At 42.4% G+C, this 21,201-nt stretch overlaps 1 protein-coding gene across 1 annotated transcript in view; it reads left to right on the top strand.

Moving 5' to 3' along the window:
- ARHGEF11 (Rho guanine nucleotide exchange factor 11) overlaps window positions 1-21,201 on the top strand; it is a 375,726-nt gene that overhangs the window by 293,545 nt on the left and 60,980 nt on the right. The window contains exons 24-27 of the mRNA XM_082275008.1: window positions 6,493-6,672; window positions 9,521-9,568; window positions 11,668-11,855; window positions 14,285-14,431. Coding sequence (XP_082131134.1) covers window positions 6,493-6,672; window positions 9,521-9,568; window positions 11,668-11,855; window positions 14,285-14,431 — 563 coding nt within the window. The remainder of the gene's footprint in view (window positions 1-6,492; window positions 6,673-9,520; window positions 9,569-11,667; window positions 11,856-14,284; window positions 14,432-21,201) is intronic.

The following is a 21,201-nucleotide window of genomic DNA, read 5'->3' as shown; positions in this document are numbered from 1 at the left end:
CCACTGCTGGTACCACATGATACGGTGTAGGAACGGTTCGGTATGGTACGGTACGGCGGCGCTTTTCCACTGCATGGAACCGAATGGTACGGCTCTCAAAAACAGTACCTACTCGATTGTGTTTCCAAGAGGTACCATATCCCACAATCCTTTGCATGCAGTCACTACTAGCCACTGATTGGTCAGAGAATCCCACCCACCCCCTTGTTATCCCACCCACTTAACTTTAGTACTACTTTAGTGGAAAAGCAAACCATACCGTACCGTACCGAACCGTTCCAACACCGTACCGTGCGGTACCAGCAGTGGAAAAGCAAACCGGGCCAAGCAGGGCCGAGTAGAGCCGAGCCGGTACTTGCAGTGGAAAAGGGCCATTAGAAGCCACAATCAAGGTGGTACTGTTTTTGAGAGCCGTACCGTTCGGTTCCATGCAGTGGAAAAGCGCCGCCGTACCGTACCGAACCGTTCCTACACCGTACCATGCGGTACCAGCAGTGGAAAAGCACAAAAGCGAGGCAAACCGTTCGGTTCCATGCAGTGGAAAAGCGCCATAAATGGGCCCTTTATAAAATGTTTTATTCTTTTTAATTTCAAGTGCAAAACTCCCCCTATTTGAAACCTGAGCTAGTTCTATTTTATTATGCTATTATGCTAGTAATTGCAAATTAAGCGCCAAAACGGATTTAGAGGACAGAAGTGATCAGCCTCTCCTGCCTTGTTGTATGTGACATTTGTTCGGTAAAGGTTGAATAAAAATTTATCTCTCGTGTTGCTCAGCATCTATTTTTCTAAGCTCCCGGTTTGCAGCGTTGGTGTTGTCTGTCCAGCGCCTGGCTGTTGTTAGCTACATCAGGCAGCTGTGGGGAAGATGGAATCACGGACCACAACGGTCTCCTCTCCTGTTTAATTATCGCTGGCATTTAGGTGTCAGGACGCATGCTGTGTCTGTGTGACGGGGCGGTCTCTCTCCCCTCGGATGCCTGCTCCGTCCTGTCCAGAGCACCATTGATTTTCACTGCTCTCGTTAGAGATGGGATCAATAGACGGCTCGCTTGTGATCTGCCTCCGAGCTCTGTCAGGACGAGCAGGGCTCGGCGTTGTCTAGGCCGCACGATGGAGATGGCGGGGCTGGAACCGTGGGAGATGTAGACAGGGCCTGAGCAGCCATAGAGAGAGAGAGAGAGAGGGGCGTGCATTAATAAGATGGATAAAAAGAAGATGGAGAGGAAATTATGGAAGAGGTAAGGTACGAGCTGCAGCGCTTAACCTCTGCAGTGCTGGAGGCTTGGGAGAAGCAGCCATTGCATTATTTCTATACAGCTGCACAGGCACACAGATGTCAGATAAACTGATGCACGCAGATTGCTGTAATCTTTCTATTTATAAAAATCAGAAATTTTTGGCTATGCAAGAATTTGGAGATTTGATGGTAACCAACCAGAAGTCGTCTTTCAAGCGTCTGATTGTAATAGGTTGCTTTACGTCAATTGATGGTACTACAGATTTTGGCTGTTTAGAATATGTCTTTGAAGGTTGGCAAGGCTTGTTTGTGCAGGAGAACTGTATGTGGTGGTATTGTTTTAATTTTGATATTGTCGACCTAGAAAATGAATGATTTTGAAGCAGATGTTCAACTTAAGTAGTCGCTGTCATATAAAGGTGTGCGCTAATTCGGGTCAGATAAAAAAGGCCAATGCTTGGGAACCTGATGGCGCAAAGCAAGATTCCTGTGGTTGGTTTCTAACTGCTCCCATCTCTTGGGGTTAGTGATGTTGTTATGGTCGGCTTCCTAAGAAATATCTGATGGCTGCGACACCTTGCTGAATGTTTTCAGGGTGTCCATCTATTCGTCCATCCATCCATCTATTCGTCCATCCATTCATCTATTCATCCATCCATCCATTCTTCCATCCAAATTCTTTAGCCAGTCATGTTTTTTTTTTTTTTTTTTTTCCTCTGAGCTTTTTCACTCTATTAAATTGTTTTACATAATTACATTTTGTTGATTTGGCTCATTTAGGATTTTTATTTGGTAGTTTCTTTTTTTTTATCTTCGTTCTTTTCCTTTCCTTTCCTTCTTCTTTCGTTTGCCACTTCAATTCTTTGCTTCATCTTTCCTTTTTTTCTCCTTTCTTTTTCTTCTCCTTTCCTTTCCTTCTTTCCATCTCCTTTCGTTTATTCCATTTCCTTTTCTTTTATTTTTCCTTTTCTTTTGCTTTTCTTTTCTTTTCCTTTCCTTTTATTTTTCCTTTTCCCTTTCCTTTATTTTTCTTTCTTTTTCTGCCTTTCCTTCACCTTTCTTTTCCTTTTATTTTCTTTCTTTCTCTTTTCTTTTCTCTTCTTCTTTTCTTTTCTTTCCTTCTTTTCTTCTCTTACTTTTACCTCTCCTCTATGCCTTTCCCTTCCTTTTACTTTTTTTTTAATTTTCCTTACCTTCCATCTCCTTCTTTATCTGTTCATTATCCCTCCCTTCCACATTCTTTTATTTTCTCTCCTTTCCTTCTTTCCTTTACTTTCTTTTTTTTCTTTTTCTTTTTCTTTTCCTTTCCTTTCCTTTCCTTTCCTTCTTCTTTCGTTTGCCACTTCAATTCTTTGCTTCATATTTCCTTTTCTTCTCCTTTCCTTTTCTTCTTTCCATCTCCTTTAGTTTATTCCATTTCCTTTTCTTTCCTTTTATTTTTCCTTTTCTTTTCTTTTCCTTTCCTTTTATTTTTCCTTTTCTTTTCCTTTTCCCTTTTCTTTTCTCTTGCCTTTCCTTTCCTTTCTTTTTCTTTCTTTTTCTGCCTTTCCTTCACCTTTCTTTTCCTTTTATTTTCTTTCTCTTCCTTTCTTTTCTCTTCTTCTTTTCTTTTCTTTCCTTCTTTTCATCTTTTCTTCTCTTCCTTTTACCTCTCCTCTATGCCTTTCCCTTCCTTTTACTTTTTTTTTTATTTTCCTTTCCTCCCTTTCCTTACCTTCCATCTCCTTCTTTATCGGTTCATTATCCCTCCCTTCCACATTCTTTCACTTTACCTTTCTCTTTTCCTTTTCTCTCCTTTCCTTCTTTCCTTTACTTTCCTTTTTTTCGTTTCTTTTTCTTTTCTTTTTTCTTTCTCTTTTCTTCTTTTCTTTATTTTCCTTTCCCTCCTTACCTTCCATTCCCTTTTTTAAATGTTCCTTATCCTTCCCTTCCACATCCTTTCTTCTTTTTTCTTTATTTACTTTTCCTTCCCTTTTTATCTCTTCTTTAATTCTTTCCTGTTTTGTTTTTCCAATTTTCTCTCCTTCTCTCCTTTTTACTTTGCTTTTCTTTTCCTCCCTTTCCTTACTTTTTGTCCTCTTCTATTTCCTTACCATCTCTTTTTCCTACCTTATTTTTATTCTTCTCTTCCTCTCCTATTATCTTTTCTTTAACTCTCTTTTCTCCAGTTTCTCTGCAGCCCCTTGGCACCAAACCCAGAAGCCAGTGGCAATCATTGTAGTAGTGGTGCCTACTACAGTGATTTCCAGCTTCCATGGGGATCCCACAGGTATGGCATATACATACTTACAATGGTCCAAGCTGGATCAATGTAACTATGCAAAAATATCCACACCTAAACTTCAGCTTTAAGGATGGATCACTTTGAGTGAATGGCATTGTAACATCAGTTCACACTGGTTGTATTCAGAATATTAAAAAAAAACATTAGGCAGTTGTCAGGTAGTCATATAGACTATACTTTTCCACTGTGCCAGTTTTCATAATCTACATTTAAAATTGTCGCGTTATGTTGGGTGACAGCAATGGGTGAAAGCTTTCAGGACACATCCGACTAGTTCTGGCTGAGATATAGTGACTTCTTTTTCATTGTTACTGCATTGAACGATAAGGCTACAATCACACTCAAGATGACCATCTTTAGTCATTTTTACAGACTTTATTTAGCATTTGTGCAGTCATTTCTTTTACATTTTTGCATCGGTTTTTGCTTGCATGTTTCATATTTTTAGCCAATGGAAAGCTAGTTACTAGGGGAAAAAATGAATGCACATTTGACTGACTTTTTTTTGTAGGCGTTCCCATTGAAGTCTACGGGGGCCAAAAACTCCTGAAGCTTGTAGCTTTTATACTTTTTCGAGCTACAAACTTCAAGCAACACTATTCTCATGTATGTACATGCACAGTTCAAAACTTTGGGGCTTTTTATGTTGAGAATTTTGGAGCTTTGAGGTTTGAATGGGGACTCAGACTTGTGCTGTTCGTAACTTTAGTCTTCCCCTTCAAGGACCTCAGTACCCATCTTTCATTCCTTGTTCTCATTTATTTTCCAAATTATCTTCTCCAACCTGTGGATGACCAACTATTGTAAAACCTTGTTACAATCTCCTACTTTGACATTCAAGACTTTTTACGTGCTGCATTTTACCCTGAGGCCTCCCATTTCTCATGGTGGTCCACTAGTATGGAGATTACACCTCCCTGGCAAGTTGGTAATACTCACTAGTCACATATTATCTTTTTATACATACAGGCTCTTCCAAAAGGAACTGATCATCAGAGTAATCTGCCTGGTCTCTGGCGGCACTGGTTTCCCCACAAAGTAAATGTTTAAAATGAATAGAGGGAGAAATGTTTCAATGATGGTATCAAAAATACTCTAGCTCTGCTTAGGTACACACACATTTGCAAATGTGTGAAAGCCGCACTGCCTCAGCAAGGCTCCTTTGCAGAGTGTGGTCCTAATGCCCCGTACACACTATCAGATTATCTGAAGACTTTTGTCTTCAGATTTACCTTTTCTATGTAGTGCAAGGGCCTGCCGGATTGCATACAAATTGAAAGTGTTTAGGTTTGACCTCATATTATATGGTTTTGGTAAGTCTGCAGACAAAAGTCTTCAGATAATCTGATAGTGTGTACGGGGCATTACTCTTATATTTTGGAAGTCTCCAAGTTGCAGTGTATATAGCAGTGAATAAAAGGGAAGGCAAAACTTGGGGGGGGGGGGGGAGCCCATGGGAACCCATTCCTCAAAGGCGCAGGGGCACAGTAGAAGCCCAGCAAAAGCACAATGGCAGCTAAATGCATCCAATGTGTCCCCACACCAAATCCAGCAAGCAAGCTATTCAAAAATGGCAGCCACCCCAATTTATAACTAGGTTTTAAAGTAAGGTGCACATGGAAGGGCCTTGCACATCACAAGCAAAAGATTTCCCAGCACACCTACCAGCTAGCCTGCAAACAAAAAAAAAATGACCCTAACAATTCATGTTAAAAACAGAGGGTTTCTTGACATACATTTGCAAAAATATGTGGGTGCCTATGTGGAATACTCAGATCTATCCTAGCTCTGCTTTGCATCCCAACATGTCACTTGGATAAAACAGAACTTGACATTTTCCACCATATAAGTATGTTAACCCACCTGAGCACACCAATATCCTTGGGTCCTTTGGAGTAATCCTTGATCCTGTTTTCACATTTACATAGTTACATTATGCCTCGTTTCCACTGAGCGGAACGGTTCGGGTCGGTACAGTTTGGAAGGGTTAGAATGGTCCGGTCTATTCAGGTGAGCGTTTCCACTGCAAGTCGGGCCACCAGGGACCCTGCGGGGTTTGACGCCAGTAGCTCCGCCCTAACCGTACCGTACCGTACCATTTCCTATGGCCCTACATCTGAAGCAGGACCAGGAATGGTGCGGTTTAGTTCGGTTGTATGGGCCACTTTCATAATGGAAACACTCAAATTAGCGTACCGTACCGAACCGACCCGAACCGATCTGCTCAGTGGAAATGAGGCATTAGTGAGGTTGAAAAAAGACATCAGTCCATCCAGTTTAACCTATGATGTGTGTGTGTGTGATTGCCTCACATTCACTCTCTAACCACCTTCTGTTGTCTCCATGGCTAAAATACCAGCGCATGATCATTTTCTAAAAGTCATTATTGAGAATTCCTAACCTTCTTTGGCCAATTATTGAGTTGTGACATAACTGTGCTCCCCTGTCTGTATGCATTGTTGGACAGCTTCAGACACGGCATAAGTAGGGCGCAATATTTTTTCCCATGGATCTCAGTAGCGTACTTGCACATTGCATAACAAATCACAACACATGCAGGTGGTGTCTTTTTTTTTTTTCTTGATGGAATTGACAGTCCTAATCCCACCAAGAAGCCATGCCCAGACCAAGATGGCACACCCAAAGATGAAACTCCCTGGTCATGGGTGATGAACTTGCCTCTTATAGACTTGCCTGTTATCCTTAATAATATTTTTTCCCATGGATCTCAGTAGCGTACTCGCACATTGCATAACAAATCACAACGCATGCAGGTGGTGTCTTTTTTTTTTCTTGATGGAATTGACAGTCCTAATCCCACCAAGAAGCCATGCCAAGACCAAGATGGCACACCCAAAGATGAAACTCCCTGGTCAGGGGTGATGGAACTTGCCTCTTTTAGACTTGCCTGTTATCATTAATAATACCTTTTATTATAAAAATATTAATAGATTTATTTATTTTGCAGTGCCAGGGCTGAGGTGAAACTTGGTCGCTCAGAAAGCCTGAAGGGCCGCGAGGAACTGAAGAAATCCCGCAAAGCTGATAATGTTCCCCGCTCCCGAAGTGATGTGGACATGGATGCTGCCGCAGAGGCCACCCGATTACATCAGTCGGCATCGTCCTCTGCTTCCAGTCTGTCCACAAGGTCTGTATTGCCTTTTTTAGCTTTCAGAGTATTTTACACACCTACCCTTCATAGGTAAAAATCACAGTATATGCATAAACTCTCATCAATTTATTACAACAAATGTTTGTGGACACCTGACCATCACAGCTATACAGGCATGTTTGACATCCCATTCTAAAACCAGGGGCATTAATATGGAGATAACCACCCCATTGCTGCTATAACAACCTCCACTCTTCCGAGAAAGCTTTCCAATAGAATTTGTAATACTTGGGAGTCTACCTCCTTTTTTCCATAAGAATTTGGAATGTGTCTGAGAACTTGTACCTATTTAACCGAAAAGTATTTTACAGGTCTTGTACTAGGGACCTGGTTTGCAATTGGCATTCCTATTCTTCTCAAAGGTGTTCAGTAGGCTTGAGGTCTTGTCTTGTAGAGGGCACTCAGTTCCTTCACACCAAACTCCTCAAACTATGACTTTTACGAAGCTGTCTTTGTGCACAGGGGCACAGTCATGCTGGAACAGAAAAATGTCTTCCCCAAACTATTGTTAGGAGGCTGGAAATGGCCACATTTCTAAAATGTCTTTCTACGTATGGTCCTCTGTCGGTAGGCTTTTGTTCACTTCAGATGGTTTTGCACTTCTATACAAGTTTATGGAAATGGAACCCACTTGAAGCAGGTCAACTGCACCTGGGAATGAATACTAAATGATCTTAGAACCTGAGACCTCTTACTGATGTCAAGCTGATGCCACTGACACAAGCCCAAAGCCCATCAACACAGCATTGTAGCATTACCAGTACCGTTTACTGAAAAGTCAAAAATTTAGAGGGTTGTCCACATTCTTGTAATATCATGTAAATTAATTATTTAACCACTTGCCGACTTCGCACTGTAGTTTTACTGCTACGGTGGGGGCTGGCTGCGCAGAATCACGTATATATACATGACTCTGCATTTCCGGGTAGAGGGGGCGCGCGCCTGCCCGACTGTGCTGTTCCTGGCTCCAGCAAATGCCAAGCACTGGTTCCCGGCCAATGATTTATGGCCAGGACCCACCGATCATCGGAGTGAGTGAAAGGAGAGCGCTTTGTCTATGTAAACAACACAAAGCTCTCTTCTGACAGTGGCGATAAGCTAGTTTTTGTTTCCCTGCAAAGCAGGGAATAAAAACTGGCACATCCCTTAGTAAAAGCACCACACATTACACATAGTTAGGCATACATTTACCCCTTTGATTGCCCGAGATCTTAACTGCTTCCCAGTGTCATTAGTTCCGTGTCAGGGTATTTTATTACCGTAGCACTGAGCACTGTATTAGTGTCAGTGGTAGTTAATTAGTTCCCACAAAAGGTCAGCTAGTGTCAGATGTCGCTATAAGTCGCTGATCACCACCATTACTAGTATAAATTAAAAAAAAATATCCAGTATATCTCATAGTTTGTAGAAGCGATAACTTTCACGCAAACCAATAGACTTATGGGATTTTCTTTACTAAAGACATGTAGCAAAATACATTTTGGCCTAAAGCCCCGTACACACGCACAGATTGTTGGCCGTAAATTGTTGGCCACCGTCCGATCTGCCGATTGTAGGCTTGTTAGTATGATGCTTCCGACAACCAACTGCGAATTTTCGGCCGAAAAAATTTGGTGTGCATGCTATAAAATTTTTGTTGGCTAACAAAAAACGGCCGATTGTTCCTCAGTCAGCACAGATTTCGGCAGACAAAAATCAGATGAGCAAGACTGGGCATGCTCAGAGAAGAAAAAACACAGGGAAAGTAAACCATCACATGACATCACTTCTGAAGTTGGTTTTTGTTGGCCAACAAAAGTCCAGTGCAAGTCTAGAGCACATTTCTACCAACAAACAACACTGGACAAAAGTTGGCCGATCAGTTGGCCAACAATCTGTGTGTGTGTACGGGGCTTTAATGTATAAAGAAATCAGATTTTTAAAAAAAAAAATTATTTGATATGTTTTATAATAGAGTAATAAATATATAAAAATAAAATAAACACATAAAATATGTTTATAATAAAGTAAAAAATATTGCTCCCCCAAAATGTATGCTCTTTTTTTTTATTTGTAGCGCAAATTAAAAAAAAAAAAAAACAGCGGTAATCAAATATTACCAAAAATAAAAAAAAGCTATCTTTGCGGGAAATAAATGATCTAAATTGTATTTGGGTACAGCATTGCGTGACCCCGCAATCCCCAGCAGCGCAGTGCCGAATATCAATAAATGGCCTGGCCATGAAGGGGGTAAAGTCTTCCAGAGCTGAAGTGGTTAAGTCTAAGCTACAGTTCTACACATGACCTCGGGTTGAGTTACAATAAATGAAACAAAGAAATATGATGCAATGGTGGCAGCCTTTGCAGCAGCCATTCAGGTTCAATCTTTTGAAGATAAAGGACTTTAACCTTTAAGACAAAACATTTTGCTTTATGCATATCAGTCAGCAATGTCAGCATTACCCAATTCTATTATTGTTGGGAGTACAATAAATAAAAAAAAAAAAAAAAAAAAAACCTCTCCATAGGACCTTAAGCCTGGGCAAAGGGTCACATGACTTCTGGCTACCATGATCGGCATAGGTGTTTCCTTTCCTGCCTTTATGGCTGCCGGAAGTCTTATTTTTAATATTTTTTTAAAATAATCGTAAAAACCTCCTTTTATAGAAAAAAAAAAAAATGCATATAGGTCAAAAGGATTGCCAGGGTTTGGTATTTTCCAGATGAGTGGTCAAAGACAACCTCCATGTCTCACCCAGGAAAGGTTTCCTTTGAGGAATAGATCTTAAGAAATAATAGCTAACAAATCTCAACAGATCTAAATAATATTGTATTTATTCCACAGGTCGCTGGATAACCCAACTCCACCATACACTCCCAAGCTGACCCGCAGGTAGGTGATGCCACCAGTTTACTATCCTGATGAAGCTGGTAATAGGGCGCATTATATTAAGATTAATACTACTATCAATATTATTTATTCAGCACCATCATTTATAGCATATTCTCTGCTCTGGCAGGCTTTGTGTGCTCCCCTTTTTGTCTCTGGTGCCCCGGATTGGTGGTGATACTCATCACCATCATGTATAAAGCAAGGCTATTGGCCCTGCATTGTTCTTAATGATATCAGTGTGTGACCACCGGGAACGTCTTCGAGAAGAGGGTTTGAGGGGATACAAACGCCAGAGCAAGAAATTAGATATTACATCCTATTGCTCTACCCCCAGACTTAACAAGCATTCAACTCTTGCAGTCTGGGGGACCTCACTGCAAAAGTGTCTTTTCTGATGTAATTCCCAGAGTTTATCTTTAAATAATGTGTACGGATCTTGAACCTCCCTCAGCCTGTGACTGAACAGAGAGGCAGTAGACTGGTGAGCTCATAACCGGTTCCCATGATTATATGGCCATCACCACCATATAGAGCAAAAATATACAAAAAACTAAGGAAAAAGTGGGGCTTTTTAAGGCCTATGTGGAAGGGATGATCACAATCACAACACAATGTTCCGTAAAAAAGACATATTTTTTAAGACAAAAATATTAAATAGACATTACAAACATGTAATAAAAGCATATGTAGACATGTGCTCCCTGTAGGAGTGCTGATACATGTGTACCAATTGGTAACAGTTGTCTCTGTTCAAGTGCAGTCTAGAGGTCCCCAGTAAGCTGACGTGTTTCGCACTGAGGCTTCCTCAGGGCCAGAGAGACCAAGAAATGCGTACCGATCTTGAACTTCCCCCAGCCTGTGACTGAACAGAGAGGCAGCAGACTGGTGAGCTCATAACAGGTTCCCATGATTATATGGCCATCACCACCATATAGAGCAAAAATATACAAAAAAGAAAGGAAAAAGTGGGGCTTTTTAAGGCCTATGTGGAAGGGATGATCACAATCGCAACACAATGTTCCGTAAAAAAGACATATTTTTTAAGACAAAAATATTAAATAGACATTACAAACATGTAATAAAAGCATATGTAGACATGTGCTCCCTGTGGGAGTGCTGATACATGTGTACCAATTGGTAACAGTGGTCTCTGTTCAAGTGCAGTCTAGAGGTCCCCAGTAAGCTGACGTGTTTCGCACTAAGGCTTCCTCAGGGCCAGAGAGACCAAGAAGACCGACATTCCCACAAAGGCAAGGCAAACCAATGTCTCCGGGGCAGGCGTCGGGACCCAGTATGGCAGAGGCAGTGATATCATTAAGTGGCTGTATCCAAAGTGACCCCACCATAGTACCTCCGCTAAACTCAAAAGTACCAATAACATGATGGTAGATCATTCAATGGAGTCATTGGGTGCTCTTCCAGAAGAACTTATCCTTTGAAGGTATGCTGTATATGAGGACCGCTTATGATTATATGCCTCAGTGCCAGCAATTGGCCTCACAGGGCAAGCAGTTGGTATTAGGCGAATACGTCCCAAAGTACCAAACAAGTACAAGGCTCTCCTCGTGTCCACGTCCTTCCAAAAACACATTGTGTTTTGATTGTGATCATCCCTTCCACATTGGCCTTTTCAAAAGCCCCACTTTATCTTTCTTTTTTGTATACTGGTGAGCTCATCACTCCGCCATTGTTCTCCATCCTCCTCAGCAATTCACCTTGTTAGCACATGAGCTCTGCAGCACCACTGATTGACTTCTAGTGCTGCTTCTCCCTCTCCCAGTCTGTGCCGTGCAGAGGATTATAGGAGGCTGATACCAAATCAAATTCAGGTACCTACACTGCTTGCATTTCAAATTATACATTTAGTGATGTATTACTGGATCCGGAACTGAATTCTTTTATACTTGCCTGGAGTTCAGCTTTAGCCAAGTTAAATGACCTTTCAAAGTAGACTGAGTGAGCAATGTTCTATCCAGGTAACCAGCATTTTCAGAAGGAATCCAGCAATTCCGGCCTCTCTGCTTGGATTGCCTATAGGTGCAAGAATCTGACCATATTTTGGAGGCATGTATGTGATGACCTTTTTCTTCATTTTCTAGGAGCATGGAGTCTCCAAACCTGAGCATTACGGGTGAATCCTTGCTTGCCAATCTGCAGGAAGATGACTTGGGACATCTCTCAGACCTCGATGTGGAGCCAGATGCCCAGAACTGGCAGCACACCGTGGGTAGGGAGGTAGCGCAGCACTTGTCTCCAAAAGAACGAGCACGCCAAGAAGTAATACATGGTGAGCAACTTCTGACAGGTATTGGTAATGAGGTGTGCTGCAATTAAAGGGTTAGTTCACCTTTACCAAAAATAAGTTTAATTGGTATCCTGTTGTGGTGTACGGCTACCTTGTTCAAGCTTCCTTGTTTGTCGCGGTGGCAACCCGGGCCAGCACCTGTGGGGTTACCTGCTGTTGAATCTCCTCGTCTCACCTGGAGCGGTGATTTTTCCTCTGCCGCCTTGCCCTAAGTTGGATAGTGTTCTTGTTATATGTGTAGGCCATTTACATACCTCCCGAAGCATGGTCGAAAAACTCTTCAGAGGTGGCATCATCCCATCCTGCCTTATTGCTAGGATGTTGCTAAGACATTTCCAGATGATTCAAACCCCCCTGACATGTGCTGTCTTTCTCTCCCGTCGTAGTAGCTCTGAGCAAAGTGATGTTTCAGTGGAGCAGAAAGTGGACTACCTCGCTCCTGTGATGGTGGAGGTGAGCAGTAATGTTTGGGAGTGTCTTAGCAACATCTTAGCAAAAAGGCAGGATGGGGGAACGCTATATCTGGGAGTTTTTTGGCCAAGAACTATTTCTTTAAGGGTATTAAATGAAGGCAGGAATGTCCCAGCATAGAGATAATGTATGAAACACCAAAATTTTTTTAGGTATTTATGGGTTTGTACTAGGGATAGACCGATATGTTTTTTTCAGGGCTGATACTGATACCAATATTTTGGTCACAACGTATCGGTATCGGCCGATATGGCCCGATATTTTGTATATGTACAGTTTTGAAAAATAAAGAAAATTTTTGACACAAATCTGGTACTGAACATGTTCATTTTTGTTTAATGCTTAATGGCTGGCTTGCTAGCACCCTGTGGTGGGTGGCTGGCTGTCTGGCCCCCTGTGGTGGGTGGCTGGCTGGCACCCTGTGGTGGGTGGCTGGCTGGCACTCTGTGGTAGTTGGGTGACTGGCACAGGGGCTGTGGGTGGCTGGCTGGTAAAGGGCCTGTGGGCGGCTGGCTGGTACAGTGCCTGTGGCTGGCTGGTACAGGGCCTGTGGGTGGCTGGCTGTCTGGCACCCTGTCTGTGGGTGGCTGGTTGTCTGGCACCCTGTGGTGGGTGGCTGGCTGGAACCCTGTGGTGGGTGGCACAGGGGCTGTGGGTGGCTGGCTGGTACAGGGCCTGTGTGTGGCTGACGGGTACAGTGCTTGTGGCTGGCTGGTACAGTGCCTATGGGTGGCTAACTGTTTGGTACAGGGCCTGTGGGTGGCTGGCTGGCTCACTGGTACAGTGCCTGTGGCTGGCTGGCTGGTACAGGGCTGCTGTGGGTGGGTGTATGGCTGTAATCCGGCGAGACTAGTCCCGATACCAGACGAGGCTGTCCAAGGCTAGGGAGGTGGCCTAAGAAGGCAGTATGACGTCACAAAAATATCGGCAATATTGGCCAGTGTCCAGGGCCGGCTGGCTTACTGGCACCCTGTGGTGGATGGCTGGCTGGCACCCTGTGGTGGGTGGCTGGCTGTCTGGCCCCCTGTGGTGGCTGGCTGTCTGGCCCCCTGTGGTGGCTGGCTGTCTGGCCCCCTGTGGTGGGTGACTGGCTGGCACCCTGTGGTAGGTGGCTGGCTGGCACCCTGTGGTAGGTGGGTGGCTGGCACAGTGGCTGTGGCTGTGGGTGGCTGGCTGGTAAAGGGCCTGTGGGTGGCTGGCTGGTACAGTGCCTGTGGCTGGCTGGTACAGGGCCTGTGGGTGGCTGGCTGTCTGGCACCCTGTCTGTGGGTGGCTGGCTGGCATCCTGTGGTGGGTGGGTGGCTGGCACAGGGGCTGTGGGTGGCTGGCTAGAACAGGGCCTGTGGGTGGCTGGCACAGGGGCTGTGGGTGGCTGACTAGAACAGGGCCTGTGGGTGGCTGGCGGGTACAGTGCTTGTGGCTGGCTGGTAAAGGGCCTGTGGGTGGCTAACTGGTTGGTACAGGGCCTGTGGGTGGCTAGCTGGCTCGCTGGTACAGTGCCTGTTGCTGGCTGGTACAGGGCTGCTGTGGGTGGGTGTATGGCTGTGATATAATCCCGCGAGGCTAGTCCCGACACCAGACAAGGCTGTCCAAGGCTAGGGAGGCGGCTTAAGAAGGCAGAATGACGTCACAAAAATATCGGCAATATCGGCCAGTTCTGGGGCCGATACTGATATATGGGGGAAAGTGCATATCGGCCCCCGATATTTCGGCCTTACCAATAATCGGTCTTTCCCTAGTTTGTACCAACAGTATATAAGAGGAAAGTACATTTCAGAATATTAATTAAAAATGTATCGTAAAAAAAAAAAAAAAGTAATAAGGTAAATTCTTTGTAATTATAATTGTACTGGGTCTTCCTTAGTAGCAACTGTAATTTACATATGGCTACTATGTCACCAGCGTTTTAGGTTTGACTTTAAACTTTTGATCTCCTTTAGAACTGTTTATGACCGAAGCTTCTCATCTGCGGGTCCTCCGCGTTCTGGATCATATTTTCTACCAGAGGATGCGTAAAGATAATCTGCTGTCTACAGAAGAACTATCGCTGGTTTTCCCCAATCTTCCTGAGCTCATCGAAATTCACAGTAAGTGAGCAGAAAAGAATGTATATAGTTTATGATCTGTATAGATGGACACCTAACCGACACGCCTGTTTGACCTTGTTAGATCCCCATTTCCAAAGCCATGGGCATTAGAGCCCTTTTACACCAGCAGTGCATGTTAACTTTTGCGTAATGTGCCCCGGCAACATGTTATACAATGCATTGCAGGGTTAATATTTTTTTACTTAAATACAAGGCAAAAATGACCATATCTTGGGTAAAAAAAATTATACGGTGCCACATCCCATATACATACATCCAGACTTGTATAAAGTACTCGAAATTTCTACTTGAGTAAAAGTACAAGTGCTCGATCAAAAAGTGACTTGAGTAGAAGTGGAAGTGTTCGCAGAAAAAGTTACTTAAGTAGAAGTACTAAAGTATTCAACATTTTTTTTACTTAAGTATTGCAAGTAGTTTTTTCAAAAAATTTGCTACTTAAGTACTAAAAGTAAAAAGTACCAGTAGTTTTGAAAAAAAATTTCTACTCAAGTACTGAAAGTAGAAGTACAAGTACTGTGTTATGTAGTTATTAAAGAAAGAAGTCAAAAGTTTGAACATCATATTGTTTTTTATTATTTCAAATGATTTATTCAAATGATTAACCTGTGTTTGTTAGTAGTTTCTTGATGCACTTTAAGCGCTGTAGCACCATTTATTTGTTTGTTTCATATTTTCTTTTTATTGGAAAGATTTGGTATAGCAGCTTTTATTATACACAGCCTTTATTTTCAAATGGGATGATTTACAAATGACATTATACACATTTTTTTGAGCTTTATGCAACCTGCCATCTACTGTTCTGGCAGTGGTAATTTTTTTAAAAGTAACGAGTAACTATGCAGCACAAAAAAAAAATACTTGAGTAGAAGTATCAAAATCATCGAAAAAATGTAGTGAAGTAAAAGTAGAAGTAGGAGAAAAAAATTCTACTCTAGGAAAGTACAGATACCGCATTTCGGTACTTAAGTACAGTACTTAAGTAGTTCTACTTCGTTACTATACATCTCTGCATACATCCATAAATTAGGAACTAAACAAGTTCCATTAGCTAAAAGGGACTTTCAAGGCATCGTACAGTTATAAGCAGCAAAAACACAATTAAGAAAAGTAAAATCTACAAAATGTATTAATCGCAAATCATCATCAAACCATACAAAATTATTGAATAAGGGGGTGGGGGTGGGGGAGTACCGCGCTTCAGGGGAATTATGTATAAGTTTATGGTTCAGGAATAAATGTGAACAAATTATAAATGTGATTCAATGAATAACTTAAATATATTACATAAATAAATAAGTAGCGCAACTTATTTATTTATCTACTTTGTTTCAGTTGTTTGTCGCACTTTAAGTTGCTGCTTATTTATAGGAGTTTAGCGCAGTTATCTCTCTCTGTGATCAACTTAAATATATATCTCAATGAAACAGATATATATACCCAAAATCTTGATTTTGTGTAATTTTCCACAATATAAATAAATAAATAAATATATAAAACAATATATAATATATAAAGTGCTTTTAGTGATCCTGTGCAAATATACGTGTGTCAATGTATATGGAAAAAATATTCATAAAGTGAAATTGTTGATCAAGAAATTAAATATGATAATACAATATTCCAATAATAATTCATATAATTAACTCAATAAAAAGTGTTTACGGTGGTAATATCTTCTTAAAATTTCGGTGAAGTGAACAAATACTAATAGACGGTGCCCTTGCTGTATATATAAAATTATAAATTTATATTTCAGTGCTGTTGGTGAAGTAAAAAGGTGCTTAGTGCCAATATATAAATTATCCCAATATTTTCTTCAATTGAAGTAAATCAAACATATATTGAATATAGAATAGACTAAATAAAATAGAGTCCATATAAAGTGATCAAGTGTCCAAATAACAAAAATCTTCAGTGAAAAAAACAGTAATTCCTTCCACCTATACACCTGGTGTGATATGGTGGTCTTCTGTGCTCAACACTTCTAGGTGTGCTAACCACTCACCTTAATGCTAATAGCAATACGCCTTTATTTATTTTGTTGTGCCTTGCTCCTATATCCTCTCCTCTCTTAGGCTCAGAGTATGGGGGTTGTGATGGTATACTCATCCAGGATATGCTCCAGGCTAGCGATCCGGTCCCTCCTCGAATCTCAAAATGATAGGGCCCACATTGTGTAGTATTTTCAAAATTTGTAATCGAAAAAATAGTATCACTTACAGTTAAAATCTCTGTGTTCGGCTTACAAGCCGCGGGACTTCTCCTCCGTGTCCCGTAACGTCACTTCTGGTGCTCGGTCTGCCCTACGCGTTACGTCACGCTATCATGTGACTTCTTCAGGGGATTATAAACATACAAAATTATGTTTCATATTCTCCCTCTGATAACTTGCAATAGTTAACCACTTAAGCCCCGGAAGATTTTACCCCCTTCCTGACCAGGGTTTTTTTTGCGATTTTTTACTGCGTGAATTTAACGGACAATTGCGCGGTCGTGCGACGCTGTACCTAAATGAATTTGACGTCCTTTTTTTCCCACAAACAGAGCTTTCTTTTGGTGGTATTTGATCACCTGTGCGATTTTTTGATCATGCGCTATAAACAAAAAAAGAGCGTCAATTTTGCAAATATAACAATATTTTTCACATTATTTTATATAAAATTCCCCAAAAAAACATGTAAAAATCAAAATTTTTTAACATTTTCGGCCAATTTGTTTTATGCTACATATGTTTGGTAAAAAAATCGCAAAAAACTTATTTTGATTGGTTTGCGCAAAAGTTATCGCGTTTACTAACAAAGGGAAAGATTTTTGTTATTTTTGGTGTTTTTTTTTTAACGAGTAATGGCGGCGATCTGCGATTTTTTTTTTTTTTTGCGGGACTGCGACATTGCGGCGGACAGATCGGACCCTTGACTGACATTTTTGACACTTTTGGGGGTACCAGTGACATTACTACAGTAATCAGTGCTATACATATGCACTGTTACTGTAAAAATGACACTGGCAGGGAAGGGGTTAACTGTATTGGAGAGGGAGGGGTTAAGTGTGTCCCTAGGGGCGTGTTTCTAACTGTGATGGGACATGGCTACTAGTGTAAGAACAGAGATCAACGGTCCTACATAGTAGAACCATCTGATCTCCATTTTTACATAGGGGAGAATGACAGGCGACTTGTTTACATTAGCCGCCTGCCTTTCTCCCTTCCCGGCGAACGATCGCGAGTGACCGGCGGACTTTGGATCCGCCGGTCACATGCACTGACTTCTTAGGGAACGAGCCGGGGTGGGCGCGCGCTCGCCCGCTATTAGCTCACAAGCCGGTGACAGGCTAGTGACGTACCGGTACGTCAATTTGCCTGGCCGGGGCTGACCACCGCAGTATATGTACTTGCGGCGGTCGGCAAGTGGTTAATACACCACTTTGACCCTCAAAGAGACCATACATGATCCATATGTTTCATATTCTCCCTCTGATTGATAACTTGCAATAGTTAATACACCACTTTGACCCTCAAAAGAGCTCATACATGATCCATATGTAGAAGAGCACCAGATGTCCTGATATTGTTGCATTACTTGAGAGCTCCAACCTTGGCGCGTTTCACAGACAACCGCTGCTTCTTCAGGGGAAAATATTGGCAGTGTCACAAAAATAAAGGCAGAGAAGAACATTTGACTTGTTTAGTGCTGCAAGTCACCACCTAGGCATCTATAGCAGGGAAAACAGCTCCTTGCCAACCTACATTAGGGAAAACTGTCGGCAAAACACCGGACAATACAGGAAGGAGACCAAAGCCACGACCAGCATAGCACCCTCCATATAGTCGTCTAATTTAACAAGTCATCCTCTAGCAAAATGTCATCTGGTGCCTTTATTAAACCTGACAGTTTATCTAACTCTATGCACTACAGCACATTGACAACATGCTACATAAAAAGGCAACATTTCCTATTTTTCTTTCAGTGCACATCAATGCAGCATGCCAATGTGAACAGGAAAATAGAACATGTGTTGGGAAAACACTGCCTAGCACAGCCCAACGGGGCTGGTGTGAATGAGCCCCAATATGAAGTTGTAGCTATAACCGCCTCCACTCTTTTGGGAGGGCTTTATACAAGAATTTAGAGTGTGCGGAATTTATGCCCATTCATCTAAATGAGCATTTGTGAGGTGCTGATGTTGGATAAGAAGACTTGGCTCGCAATCGCTATTCCAAATCATCCCAAAGGTGTTCAGTAAGGTGGCTTCATGCAGGTCACTCAACTTCCTCCACACCAAACTGGTCAAGCCATGCCTTCATGGAGCTTTGTCCACAGGGAACAGTCACACTAGAACAGAAAAGGGCCTTCAACAATCTGTGAAAGAGCACAATTGTCCAAAACATCTTTGCATGCTGTAGCATGATGGGTACTCTTTGGTGGAAACACCTGAACTCAATAATTCAGTTTCCAGAAACTTTTCGCCATAGATTGTATGTAAGGGATAAGATTCTTTTTGAGGCCAGTGTGATTACGGATACAGTAAACCCCCCTCCATTGCGGGGGTTACGTTCCGGACCCAGCCGCGAAGAGTGAAAATCCGCGAAATAGAAAAACCCTATTAAAATGCATCGTAGGCATGTTTTTTTCACTGTCACTGTACGTGTAAAAGCATTTTAAGGCCTTTAACCTCTTTACCACTGCTTACATTGCTGCTACTGCAGCAATGTGGCTCGTTATCGTCCAGCGACGTAGACCTACGTCGCTGGACTCCGCCCCTTGTGGGCGGCGCGCGCCGCCGGAGGCTCGCTCCCGCTGTTTTCAGTCACATCGGGAGTCGGGCCAGGGGAGGAGCGGCGGCGATCGCCGCTGCTCTTCCCCGATCGTCTGGAAATCTAGTTTGGAGATCCGCCCGCCTGTGTAAACAGAGCGGGCGGATCTCCTAAGTGACAAGGAGTGACAGATCGCAGTGTTCAGCATAGCTGAACATCCGATCTGTCCTTGAGTCACTCAGTCACCTCCCCCCCCCCCCACACGTTAGTAAGCACCAGGCATACATTAACCCCTCAGTGGCGATTTTGGCTCTGAGGAAGAGGGTCCTCCCTCGAAACGCGTAAGCCACATCAGGTTTTGAGGACGCCATCACGCTATCCAGCAATAGAGAAGTGTCCTGGAAGCGAGCGGTGCCCATTTCCTATATGCTTGTTCATATGCTACGTTTGTGAGTATATTGTACGCCACCCTTCTTTGATTTTAATAAACTTTTAAGTGGTAATGCACAAGGTCGGTGCGCCCTTCTCTTGTTGTTTTCTTGTAATACATTAACCCCTCCCTCTCCAATAAAATTAACCTCTTCCCTGCCAGTGTCATTTTTACAGTAACAGTGCATATATGTAGCACTGATTACTGCAGTAATGTCACTGGTACCCCCAAAAGTGTCAAAAATGTCAGTCAAGGGTCCGATCTGTCCGCCGCAATGTCGCAGTCCCGCAAAAAAAATCGCAGATCGCCGCCATTACGCTTTAAAAAAAAAAAACACCAAAAATGACAGAAATCTTTCCCTTAGTTAGTAAACGCAATAACTTTTGCGCAAACCAATCAAAATACACTTATTGTGATTTTTTTTTTTACCAAACATAGGTAGCAGAAAACAAATTGGCCAAAAATTTAAAAAAATTTAGATTTTTACATTTTTTTGGGGGGGAATTTCATATAAAAAAATGTTAAAAATATTGTTATTTTTTCAAAATAAACGCTCTTTTTTTGTTTATAGCGCAAAAAGTAAAAATCGCACAGGTGATCAAATACCACCAAAAGAAAGCTCTGTTTGTGGGAAAAAAAGGACGTAAATTTAATTTGGGTACGGCGTCGCACGACCGCGCAATTGTCAGTTAAAGTCACACAGCGCCGAATCGCAAAAAGTGGCCTGGACGTAAGACAGCAAAATCCTCCGGTGGTAAAGTGGTTAAACACACTTTTAAAACAATAGAAACTCATTTAAACACATAAAAGATACTGAGAGACATAGCAAGAGCTATGGAAAACACTAAAATATTTCATTTTTAATGATTTATATAGTAAAATAACATTACAAAAAAAAAACGCAATATACCGGGACCGCAAAAACTGAACCGCGATGGAGCGGGGGTTTACTGTACATCCCTTACAGATAATACATTTCTTAGCCTAATGGCTGGAATTGCTCGTCTTCTGACTGTGGTTTGAACACATTTGCTTGGCATAAATAGGACGTGATTACCAATTGACTTCGGAACAGATAACCAGTCTTGGTTTTACAGCCATCTCTTCTGTGCTGTCCTTTTATCTTGTATCATTTGTTACTGGCAGGCTTCCCACTCTGCAGCAAAGCCAACCTGATTCCCATTCTTAAGACCGTTAATTATGCAGCTGAGACGATCACATCTTGTATTTCAAACACAGCCAATGAGCCATGATTTGTCTTGCCAATTCAAAGACAGGCTGCGGCCAAAAATGTAGTTTTTTTGAATAGAGCAGGGATGGGTTACACCTGCTTTTGGATTTGTCCTATTGTCTGTCAATCCAATGGGGAACATTGTCCTGCAAATCTCACGATACAGGGCTGCAAAGTTTATCCAACACCACCATTAACCACTTGCCGACCGCCGCACGACTATCTACGTCGGCGGTCAGCCCCTCACAGGCAAAGTGACGTAGGTCTACGTCGCTAGCCTGTGAGGGTCTAGGGAGCGAGCGTGCGCCGCCGGAGGCGCGCTCCCGCATGGTCAC

The sequence above is a fragment of the Pelophylax lessonae genome (assembly GCF_965119305.1).
Source record: "Pelophylax lessonae genome assembly, chromosome: 13".
Taxonomy (NCBI): domain Eukaryota; kingdom Metazoa; phylum Chordata; class Amphibia; order Anura; family Ranidae; genus Pelophylax; species Pelophylax lessonae.
This window is presented reverse-complemented; position numbering and strand designations above follow the sequence as displayed.